Raw genomic sequence first — 13,322 nt, forward strand, 5'->3', positions numbered from 1 at the left:
ATTCATCATCACCCCTTCAATTTCCAACTTCACACTCATCACCCTGTCAGACACTCGCTTAACCTCCAACACACTTTTAACATACTCTTCCTTTAAAATGACCCCAACACCATTTCTCTTTATGTCCTCACCATGGTACAACAACTTGTACCCACCACCGATGCTCCTGCTCTTATTTCCCTTCCACTTGGTCTCTTGCACACACAATATGTCTACCTTTCTCCTCTCCATCATATCAGCCAGCTCTCTCCCTTTACCAGTCATACTACCAACATTCAAAGTCCCCACTCTCATTTCCACCCTTCTAGTTTTCTTCTTCTCCAGCTGTTCGTGGCAACGTTTTCCTCCTCTTCTTCGTCGTCTTCACCCAGCAGTAGCCCAATTTCCACCGGCACCCTGTTGGGCAATAGCACCGGTGGCGGACGTTGTTAACCCGGGCCGCGACCAATCCGGTATGGGAATTCGATTCCGAGTCTGCATAGTTGGGTTGGCTTGTTTTACGCTGGATGCCCTTCCTGACGCAACCCTCCTCATTTATCCGGGCTTGGGACCGGCACTCAGAATGTACTGGCTGCACACCCCATGTGGCTGAGTTATATCCACATCACAGACATCCACATCCACATCACAGTCCACATCACAGACTAAAATAAGTTGTAACGACTGCATACAGATTGGCCATGAATAAAGCGTTTTTATTACGTTTGCTTTGCATTTGATTTGCGGCGGATGCAAATGAGATGCGCTGTGTTCACAGCTGGACGCCATTCTTTGTTCTACCAGCTGCCATGCACTCTGCGCTCGATACTGTGTATATAAAATAATTATCACAGGAAACTCCAGCTGCAGAAAGCATTTTGAGCCGTCTAAAAAGGTAATTATTTAACTTGTTTACATTGTCAAGACTTGATAAAACAGTTGCGTGTTTTTTCCTTCTTGTCTGCAGCTGTTATAGTATTTATTCCTGTTTATAACAGATTTAACTTCTTGTTTTAATCGCTCAGACGAGCTGTGCTCTGATGTGATCCGCTGATGTCACCACTCACCCTGTTCACTGCTTCTTTACTCCAATCAACTTGTCCAAGTCCAGCAAATGCTCCAGAACCTGTATTGTTGGTGTGAATAGTGATGCCGAAAGGACCGAGTGTGCTTCTTTTATGACCACAATGCAGATGCTGTGCACATGCAAACACGTGCGCGATGCATTCATAATACACCCGTAATACTGCCGTAATAATCGCAATGAGTCGGATCCGTTTCCTCACTACATGCGTTATACAACCGTGATTGTTCATCATATATTCACTATATATTATTAATATATCCATAATTCATACTGGGACATTTGTCATTTTTGGCCACTTTTGTTGCGGACGACAACGAATGCCCATAATTTGTGTACTCAATTCATGCGCAATTAATCCTCTCCCCAGTGGGACAGGGCCCTAATATTGTGTTTCATTTGAATTTAAGAACGCATGGAATTAGTCTGTGGTTATCTTTACAAACCACATTAAGTTAATTATAACCTTGAACAGTGTGAAGTTAACCATCAAATGACAGCAACTAGTCTACTCAAATGACTGAAAGCAGCAGAGGATAACAGAATCTTGCTGTAGTAGTGAAGTCAAGTCTCACACAGATCTGATTCGGTATGTTCTGTGGTGGTCAAAGGTAAATACGGTAACCAAGACTACCTGCTATTCACATTCTCCAGCTAATCCTGGAGGATAATAATGGGAGAGTCATGATGGACCCAAATTTCTTATGTACTAGTACATACATAAGTACCATCTTTTATCAGTAATATGTTCATCTATGCAAAATCAGTGAAGTGACTGAAACATAAAGAATGGAATTTCCAACTTGGACAAAATTTGTAATAAAACTATTACTCTGCAAGTCATTAATTGTTTGAGGATTTAGATGTCAGCACATATAGTGGAAAAGGGTAACATCTTAAAAAATGAAATCACTTTTTCATTAATAGATTTTCTTTCAGAAAAAAAAAAAAACTGTTTGGACTGATCACAGGAGTTTGCAGCACTTGAACTATGATGTCTAGCACACCTGAATTCTGGAGTCTAGTATCGAATTCAATTGGTGTAAATTAACTACAGCCAGAGGTCGAAGAGCAGAACTCATTGTGACTCCTGAATGACATGAGTCTGGATGCATTTTGCATGTTACACACTCAGTTGTTGTTCTCATGCAGACCTATGGTCGGTCTTTACACTCCTACACAAACTACAGGCGCGTTATTTACTTTTGTTTATTCTTTATTTACTTTTCACCAAGTTGAAAATGCTTCTACAGTGACTCTCCTTGCACTGACACCTGCTTATATTTGTATCCAGAATTTTCCCCCCAATGTTATCCCCTTTGCTGCATACCTGTCAATCTCTGAGGTATCTGATTGACATTTCCTCGCCGACGCTCTATAACCTTCCTGTAAACTGAACGGCGGTGCCTGTCACAGTGACACTCAGACCCTCAACGACCAGGTGTCACCTTCAAGCCCAAAGTGAAATCATGTCAAAAAGTAGAAAAAAAAACAAAACAAAAATCTCATTCATGGGATTTTGTTAGCGCACTTAGAAACAATGAGGAGCACCTGCAGAGTGTTTTGGTTTAGTAATGACAGCTTTAAAAAGGAAACTGATATGACACCTGCATACTAAGCAGCCACACTATCGGAGAAAGATGAAGTTTTTCGAGAAAGAACCAAACTTCAAAAAGCTGTTTTGACAGTGAATAGCAGGTTAACCGTGGCATTCTCTGGGGATATTTTAAAGTCCACGAGGCTTTTTACCTCCACTGAGGCGGCTGTGTTTGTCTGTGTCTGTTTGTTACCGACATTACTCAAAAATTCATGACATTATCACCTCCACCTAAGAGACAGTTTTTTTTTTGTTTTGTTTTTTGCCTTGTGCATCTTCTTGTTTGACAGTAAGGGATCTCAAAAATATAAAACCATATTTCAGTGAAATTTGGTAGAGGTATAGGCCAATTTGTCAAAAAATAGTTGATTTGATTTTCAGATTGTAAAGTAATATTTCCACAATGATGACCCCTTTATTTTCCAAATAATTTGCATTTCAGGAAACAGTGCCCCCACTGGCACTTCAGCATAGTTAGGAACTGTTAGAAATCTGTTAAGCTAAATCTATAACTGATCAAGTCCAATATGGGTTTACGACCTGACATGTTACGAACACCATCACCACCACCCTTAGTTAGTTTTACCTGGTTAAAACTAACTAAGACTTAACTAAGACTTAAACTGTCACAATAACTACACTTACTGTTATTGTCAATGTCTCTATTTTTCTCTTCCAGTGTTCATGCTTGTAGGTTTATGACAGAGGCTGTAATAGCTGGCTGGTTACTGAGGTTAAGAATGAGTTATAGCAGGGATAGGTCGATATGCATGAAGTTGTTTCTGCTGTTATGTAGCATCAGATCAAGATATCCCTTCATGCACAAATATTTTTTTTGCAGATGTGAGGGCCCCTTCACACAGTGTGAATACGTACAACTCAGGGCGACTCACGTGGTAGCGCTCATATGAGCTTACCAGGAAACACTGTGCCGACGGGCAGGCGTACAGGATGCTGGTGCGACGGTTCGTGCATGCGACCGTGTCTTTCAAGCAGGAATACAGTGCGAGCTGCAGCACCTGCTCCCACTGTGTTCCATGGGACGAGGTGTACCACATCGCGCCACTGATGTGGAGGAAAATAATATAAAAACCAGCTGTATAATTAGTGAATATCACTGGGTTGATATAAATAATACATAAAAGGGGATGCAATACAGAACCCCGTGGCTAAATAACCCTGGGGTGGGGGGGGGGGCGCGAACCACATGTATGTCTTGGGGGGAGCGTGTGAGAAACACGCACGTGTTGTGGGGGGAGCCAACACTCTGGCACACCACATGTGCAACTTCGCAGTCGTGGGGCACTTAGACAAATTTCACTGCCAGCTCGACAATGATTGTCTGCTGACTGTTGTCATGATAACAGTGCGAATGGCCACACATTTTCTATGTGCCATGCGAGCGGTGTTAGATGTTGTTGTGTGTCACCTGAAATTTGGCCGACACCTGCCGCGAGAGGAAGCGATGGGCTCGCACAGCGCACATGCCGCTGGTGTGCGCAAATAACTGTAGCAACAAGTGTATGAGGCAGCCACGATTTTACATGTTTTGCACGATTCCTGCTTCATGCGCACTTTATGTGCAAACTGACCAAATTTGCACTATGTGTGAAGGGGCCCTAACGGAGGTCAGCAGGAGTCACTGTGCATATGTACTTAGTCAATGATGAAAGTTTTACGGAAATTACCGGAAATCAGGGTTTTTACTGTTTCTGGGTTATTTTTGAGAACATACGTCAGAGTCCATTCATTCAGTTCATTTCAGTTCCAGGCCCAAACAGTTGGTGGTGGTAATGTGCTGTGTTGGTTTGCAAGCCACCAATAATTTCCAAAGAAGAAGAAGGGTTCATTTGTTTTCGGCTTAAGGGTTTATAAAGTCATATTTTTGGGGACGGCGTTGTTGTTTTCCTAACGGTTTACTTTGTTGTGGACATTAACCCATTTTGCCGCACTGGCAACAATTGTTGCCGAAGTGTATCACTGTCATTTTCTACTCACAATAAAAAAATCTCAAAGGTACTAATGCAACTTTTTCCACTTCTAAAAAAATCTATGCATAAGTGAGTTAAAAGTCATGAAGTGCATTTTTTCTCCAGTAATCATACATTAAGTGGAGCTAACGGGTGAAGCAGCCTTCAGCTGCTAAAAATGCTGACACTATTAGCCTTCAGACGAGAGTTTAAGTCTCAGTCTGCGAGTCAAAACCATATGATTAATGAGTTTAAGCAACGGACAAAAATTTGTCTGAGGTGAGTGAGTGAAAATAATATGTGACATTAGAGCTCTGCTGAAGTTTATCAGCTAAATTAGTTTTTAGCTGATGGTGCTGTTGTAGCTTGTTGAATCAATCACTGTTGAGCTGAGTTTGACCTATTTTTAGTTTTCACAAAATAAAGCTAAACAGTTTTTATTGTTGCCAATAACTACAAGAAAAGTCTCAACTTTAAATAACAGATTTTTTTTTTAAGTTTTTTAACCATCGAGTTAGCAAAGAAAATAGCACAGTGCTGTTTCATGTTTCTTTATATTTTAAGAAATATATTTCTTGACCCACATCAGAAACATACATTTGCTGAATGAATGAATCTACCATTACTGCATGTAGCATTACTTTTTGTGCTATTTTATTTGTCTAAAAATAGTTTTCTAATGTAAGAAAAGTTTAACTTCAGAATATACAGTAAACAGAAATTAATGTTAAAGTAAAAACACATTTGTAAGGATTTAGGGGGGTAAACAGACCTGAAAATGCACCAGAATGTTTCTGAGATCTCAAATTCTTCTGGAGGAGAACCTCCACACCCCCTGCCAGGGGCTTCGGGCCTTTGGCCCTTGCCAAATTTTTTTTTTTTTTTAATGGCCCAGTTTCATCACTGTTTGTAAAACTCACTCCCAACAGCTCAAAAGGATTCTCTGGTCACAAGGCCAGGGAATTCTGCTTAGAGAGTCCGATTCCTGTCCGCATCCCGAGGGGAGCAAATGGGCAGAGTTTCTACACAGACTCACATCATGTAACTCATTCAAAGAAAAAAGCTGACTGATTGTACATAGATGAGTGTAAAATGGATCTAAAAAACAAAAAGAATACTAGTAAAGTGTTGTAATTTGCACAACCCAAGGACAACAAATTATCCTCTACCTGGCAGGAATACTGTGACTTACCAAAAGAGGGCAGTCAGAATTCTGCTTTTATCGGCATCTGGGCCCTCATGTATAAATGCTGCGTACGTCCTTCTCCATGCTAACGTTCAGACCTATCACAAGTGAAATGACCATGGAAATGTGTGGCACACCAGTCGAACATCATGGCTGGTGTACACTATTGTTCCACTGCCAACATGTAGAGGTGATGCTGGGAAACAGTTAATAGTGTATAAACAAGAAGTCATCATAGTGATGATCACAGCGACACACCTATGAACAATTAACACACCCACATGTTCGCAATTATATGGGTGGATATAAAAGCATGTGCAAAGTGATGAAGAAAATGGCATTAACAATGGATGCATTAGCGCTGTTATTATTTATTATTGTTTCTTGATGGTGAAACTAGAGCTTCTTAACAAGCCCCCAATTGTCTCCCTGCGTTCAGTATTTGTCAATAAACACATATGTATAGTTGTGATGTCACACACTGTCAGCCATGGCATGTTCAGTGTGTGTGCGCTGCCTCCGCTTCATGTTTATTCCGGCTGACCAAATAAAATATTCCTGCATATCTCCACTTCATTTATGTCACTTCATGTGTAGCTCACACTCAGTTAAATTCCTTTTCTTACTGTGATCATTCTGGACAGGGAGGGGAATCCCAGGTCCCAGGGCCTATTTAAACACATGTACATATTTAAATAGGGGTGTGGACAAGGAGGAGTTTGGTATTTCTGCATGTGCGCTCAATTCCATGTTCACTGAACGTGCTTGGATCCATGCTTACGCACACTTTGATACATCTGAAATTTTTTTGTGCTTATGCCACTTTCTGGGTTTTGGCATACAAGTTTCAGTAGGAAATCCACGCATGTCTTTGTACATGATCTTTGTAACAGCGACACTGCTCTGAGCACACCTGATCTTGTCAGCATTCAGAAGTGAAACATGGTAGGTCCTGATGAATACGAGACCGCTCAGAAACATCAAGATGTGAGGAGGTTTTATCAGGAATGGCATCCAGCAAAAACCTAGCGCCAAATGCCATTACTGATCTGTGCTTGATCCGCTGTGGCGACACCAAGCAACTGGGTGCAGCCAAAAGCAAAAAAATTTAAAATCCCAATATGAGCTTTGTGGTGTGGTTAAGAAAGAATGTTCAAGAAATAGAGCACAAAGAAGTTGGGCAACACAAAAAATTAAGGAACTATTCCTCACCTTAGTAAACCTCTCGTTAAAGTTCAACAATATTTTCAAAGCTTCCTATCACTGAATGGTAAATTGTCAGTCTTCATATGTGGTTTGCACAGAGCCCCAGAGTGATCACAGAAGGAAAATAACAAAGTCCACTTTATACTACACTGAGCACACAAGATACATTTTGTTCCCAGATTTTGATTAATTAATTTTGATTAATCCAGACCGAGTACTCTACCTTGTGCAAACATTTTCACCTATCCGGTCATTCAATATCATAGCAATCAAATCATCTATGATATTGGCAAGTGCATGCCCTAAGACTTGACTACAACTAGTGAAGAACAGAGGTATGGGGGGAATGATACATTATCAGAATATTTAATTTTATGATATGAGAATCAGTTTTAAAGTGCAGAACTGATCATTTCAAATTCTGTCGCTGGGGAAACAAGGTGGAAATGTAGTACCGCTTTCATTCAGAAGAGGGGGCAATGTACTGTTGATCACCTCTGTTTCAAACAGACGCAAGAAAATAAATAATGACAGGTGTAAGAAATTTCCCCGGGCATCGAATTGAGTACTGATGATTAGTTACTCACAAGAGCAACAGCCAGAGTACAAAAAATAAGGATGAGGCTAGTTTTTACTTGTATGTTGAAATATTGAGATGCACTGACTGTTGGTGAGCCAAGGACACCTCCAGGAAGACCTGGTGATAAATAATAATTAAGTAGACATTGTCCAACCCTAATAAACAATTTTTAACACTGTTTATGCAGCCACATCAGGAGTTAGAAAATACATTGGCAGACAGGAAGTTTACTTCTTAAATTGTTTTATACAATTAATTACCAAAAATGCAAGATGTGACATAACCCCATGGTCTAGTGTTAGAATATGTGTGTGTGTGTGCGTGTGTGTATATATATATATATATATATATATATATATATATATATATATATATATATATATATATATATACACACACGCACATACATACATACATACACAGTGGCTTGCGAAAGTATTCAGCCCCTTGGTATTTCACACATTTTAATTTGTTTATGACATTTCAAATACAAAAAGTAAATCAGGCTTCTCAATATAAAAATTTCTAAAATTATCTTCCTGAGACTCAAACTGAAAGTAAATCTCTATAACTTGCTATAAATTTATTAAAAATATACAAGCCAAGATGATGGGGTGCATAAGTAATCAGCCCTTTTGGTATAATACCTGTAAATAATCAGTTTAATTGCCAGTTTTCTGCAGACAAGTCAGGGGATGGATACATGAAGACTTCCAAGTCAATGAATATGTCTTGAACTTTATTTACATCAGATATGAAGAAATACAAATAGTGTGGCACTCTATGGTAAATCTGTGTGGAGTAGACAGTTCTCAAAAACTCAGTGACTGTGCAAGAAGGAGAACAGTGAGGAAAGCCACCAAGACACCCAGAAAAAAGTTTTAGGCTTCTGTGGCTGTGATTGAAGAAATTGTGCACAGTGCAAATTCTGCATTTGGTATCTCCAGTTATACAGCTTCATGATGAAGTGGTACAGAGGAGGGTCTTCTTTCACTAAAACATCAAATCCAGGCATGCATCTCAGATGTACCTTGTGGCAAATTGTAGGTGAACTTTCAGGTCATCTTTTTAAGAAAATTCTCATCTGCTCCACTTCATCATGAAGCTGTATAACTGGGGATATAAAATCCAAAACTTGCACTGTGCACAATTTCTCCAATCACAGCCACAGAAGCCTATAACTTATTCTGGGTTGTCTGGGTGTCTTGGTGGCTTTCCTCACTCTTCTCCTTGCACAGTCACTTAGTTTTTCAGAACTGTCTACTCCATGCGGATTTACCATAGAGTGACATACTGCTTGTATTTCTTCATAACTGATGTAAATAAAGTTCAAGACATAATCAGTGACTTGGAAGTCTTCATGTATCCATCCCCTGACTTGTCTGAAGACAACTGGCAATAAAACTGATTATTTACAGGTATTATACCAAAGGGGCCAATTACTTATGCAACATATCAGCTTATATAGCTTTTATATTTTTAATTAATTTATATTAGGTTGTAGAGATTTACTTTCAGTTTGAGTCTAAGGAAGATAATTTTAGAAATGTTTATATTGAGAAGCCTGGTTTACTTGTTGTATTTCAAATATCACAAACAAATTAAAATGTGTGAAATACCAAGGGGCTGAATACTTTTGCAAGCCACTGTATACACAGTATACATATATATATATATATATATATACATACACTCAACAAAAATATAAACGCAACACTTTTGGTTTTGCTCCCATTTTGTATGAGATGAACTCAAAGATCTAAAACTTTTTCCACATACACAATATCACCATTTCCCTCAAATATTGTTCACAAACCAGTCTAAATCTGTGATAGTGAGCACTTCTCCTTTGCTGAGATAATCCATCCCACCTCACAGGTGTGCCATATCAAGATGTTGATTAGACACCATGATTAGTGCACAGGTGTGCCTTAGACTGCCCACAATAAAAGGCCACTCTGAAAGGTGCAGTTTTATCACACAGCACAATGCCACAGATGTCACAAGATTTGAGGGAGCGTGCAATTGGCATGCTGACAGCAGGAATGTCAACCAGAGCTGTTGCTCGTGTATTGAATGTTCATTTCTCTACCATAAGCCGTCTCCAAAGGCGTTTCAGAGAATTTGGCAGTACATCCAACCAGCCTCACAACCGCAGACCACGTGTAACCACACCAGCCCAGGACCTCCACATCCAGCATGTTCACCTCCAAGATCATCTGAGACCAGCCACTCGGACAGCTGCTGAAACAATCGGTTTGCATAACCAAAGAATTTCTGCACAAACTGTCAGAAACCGTCTCAGGGAAGCTCATCTGCATGCTCGTCATCCTCATCGGGGTCTCAACCTAACTCCAGTTTGTCGTCGTAACCGACTTGAGTGGGCAAATGCTCACATTTGCTGGCGTTTGGCACGTTGGAGAGGTGTTCTCTTCACAGATGAATCCCGGTTCACACTGTTCAGGGCAGATGGCAGACAGCGTGTGTGGCGTTGTGTGGGTGAGCGGTTTTCTGATGTCAATGTTGTGGATCGAGTGGCCCATGGTGGCGGTGGGGTTATGGTATGGGCAGGCGTCTGTTATGGACAAAGAACACAGGTGCATTTTATTGAGGGCATTTTGAATGCACAGAGATACCGTGACGAGATCCTGAGGCCCATTGTTGTGCCATACATCCAAGAACATCACCTCATGTTGCAGCAGGATAATGCACGGCCCCATGTTGCAAGGATCTGTACACAATTCTTGGAAGCTGAAGATGTCCCAGTTCTTGCATGGCCGGCATACTCACCGGACATGTCACCCATTGAGCATGTTTGGGATGCTCTGGACCGGCGTATACGACAGCGTGTACCAGTTCCTGCCAATATCCAGCAACTTCACACAGCCATTGAAGAGGAGTGGACCAACATTCCACAGGCCACAATTGACAACTTGATCAACTCTATGCGAAGGAGATGTGTTGCACTGCATGAGGCAAATGGTGGTCACACGAGATACTGACTGGTATCCCCCCCAATAAAACAAAACTGCACCTTTCAGAGTGGCCTTTTATTGTGGGCAGTCTAAGGCACACCTGTGCACTAATCATGGTGTCTAATCAACATCTTGATATGGCACACCTGTGAGGTGGGATGGATTATCTCAGCAAAGGAGAAGTGCTCACTATCACAGATTTCGACTGGTTTGTGAACAATATTTGAGGGAAATGGTGATATTGTGTATGTGGAAAAAGTTTTAGATCTTTGAGTTCATCTCATACAAAATGGGAGCAAAACCAAAAGTGTTGCGTTTATATTTTTGTTGAGTGTATATATACTGTGATCTCGAACTGCAAAACCGGTAGAACCCATTCTCTTATATACATATTATTTGGCACCTAAAGATCCTGAAACGTATTGTATCTGCAGATAAATCTATCATTCCAGGACTTGTGAAGAATAATAATCGCAATTTGAATTCATGCAGAAATGTACACTGGGTTCGTGGTTAGCACTGTAGCACGGGTGAACTGATGACTAAGTTGACTTTCAGTGTGAGTGAGAATGTCTATCTATATGTCGCAGCCTTGCAATAGACTGATGAACTGATCAAGGTGTGCCTCACCTATCACCCAATGACTGCCCCTATTAACCTTAACTGGAATAAGCATGTATAGAAAATGAGTGCATTTAGTTTGCAGAAATGAATCATAATGAGGGAAGCAAGAGTGTCACGTTGACACAACTTAATCTCAACATGCACATGTATATTTTTCGTCTTTATGACTAGTCCGGGACTCTACAGATTTGCAACTGTGTTAGGGAAACAACAGAATTGAAAATTTTGAACTTAGAGCAGCTCATAAACCGTAGATATTGTTAATGATTAGCTTTCAAAATTTCATATAGCGCCACCAACAGGTCTGGAGGAAAACATAACTTGTGCTGAGCAATATACAGATACAGATTTTTTTATTGCCATTGTAACCAGTCCAAGGAAAGGTAAGGTGCAAGCATTTCAGTGCAAATATAAACCTGATTAAACCACGCGCAGACTTGAAAGGTCTAGGGAAGAAAAGAAAAACGATTATAAAATTTAACCAAATAAAAAGGTATGTCCAGAGTGAAAATTAAGAAAATAAATAAATAAATAAATAAATTATAAGAACATACTAGCAAAAAAGGGATTGCATATAAAAAAAGAGAAAAGAAAAGCATGTACAAAACTTTGGCTATTTCAGTGGCAGTGGATACTGCACATTAAATATTGCACTCATTTCAAGTGTGGCATGTGGGATGGCTATTTGGTTCCAGTTCCAATATAGGACAAAATGTTTTTCCCACATGAGAGGTTTGATCCATCTTTGGAAAACGTTCATGAAAGCAACTTTACTTGTTTCCCCTTTTCTCCACAGGCATGGAGTTGACAATGTTAGTCTGACAGGGATTTTAAAGGTAGTATAAAACCAATTTTAAATGACTCTCCACTGCTGTTCGAAAAATGTCTCAGCTGTTACACTAAATTAATTTTTCAAAAAAGTACAGCAACCTATTTGAATATTAATTAGCATTTTTGATGGTAATCCCAAATCTCACACCCAGCAGGCACTCAAAGGGATTAGAGTAGTGCTGAAAACATCCCAACTAATCAGCCATTACGAAGGCAAAGACGGTTGTCTCCATTGGAGACGCTCATCCTCGTTATAGTGATGACATGTCACTGTCTCTTCCCTATGGGTGATGATGATGCAACCAAAACCTGGACTCAGATCATTTGTCAAATGACAATGTTGTGAAAAGAATGCAGGACATTATCAAAATCAGCTGTTGGAAAAATGTGGCAAAACAGTGACACTCTACATTTCAATTTTAGTTACCCAACTAAAATTGAGGAGGGGGGTGGGGGGGGATACTCTTGTTTGGTTCCACCAGAATCATTCAGGAGACAAAATAACACCTCTTTTTTTTCCAATGCACATTTCTTTTCCTATGACATTTGTGACCTTCATCATTCAGGTTCCCGATAGAAGAGAACACAACTCAACAACCATCAAAACCACATGTCACAGGTGAAGCTGTGCATTAGGATGTTTCATCGATTTTACAGCCTACGTGAGCTGGTGGCGTAAGCAGGACCCTTTCAACTCTTTTGGCATGTAAAAGTTAATGTAATACCACTGTGAAGGCTAGTAGGGCTGCTGCAGTTAACTCACAGTGAATCGGGAGGGTCTTCAGTACAAGGCTGTCATTGGCCAGCTGATGTGAGTACATGCAGGCAAAGGTGGCGCCGATGTCCTCCTTGGTGGCGACGTACTGGAGGGTGGAGAAGGTGGTGGTCATGCCAGAGGCTGGCTCCACCTTCATGCTCGGGGTGATGACAACAGCTGGAGAGGAAAACACGCAAATGGCACGTGACAGTCAGTTAGCACTGTAGGTACGAATCAGATCCTGGATCAACAAGCATTTCTGACTTCATCAGTACCACCTAAAGGGACTAAACAACTTAGAATCCAGGATCAGGTTACCATAAAACAAAGAAAAATGCATGAAAATTCAGTAAGATATGTCTTCTATAATACGTATATTCCAGTTCTAAAGTAGAACTATACTAGTATATACTAAGGTATATCTAAATGTCTAAAAAAGGAAGTAGAATAGAGTAGAGGCACTTAGGTGCATGGTCTTGAGAACCAGGGATGGTAGGTTGAAAAGCTTTTTTATCTCATGGGAACTCTCCCTA

General features: G+C 40.3%; 1 protein-coding gene across 1 annotated transcript in view; it reads right to left on the minus strand.

Annotated features, from left to right (window-relative positions):
* Positions 1-13,322, minus strand: part of alcama (activated leukocyte cell adhesion molecule a) — a 434,306-nt gene that overhangs the window by 107,910 nt on the left and 313,074 nt on the right. The window contains exon 6 of the mRNA XM_034178820.1: positions 12,796-12,966. Coding sequence (XP_034034711.1) covers positions 12,796-12,966 — 171 coding nt within the window. The remainder of the gene's footprint in view (positions 1-12,795; positions 12,967-13,322) is intronic.

This window comes from Thalassophryne amazonica, chromosome 9 (assembly GCF_902500255.1).
Source record: "Thalassophryne amazonica chromosome 9, fThaAma1.1, whole genome shotgun sequence".
Lineage (NCBI taxonomy): Eukaryota > Metazoa > Chordata > Actinopteri > Batrachoidiformes > Batrachoididae > Thalassophryne > Thalassophryne amazonica.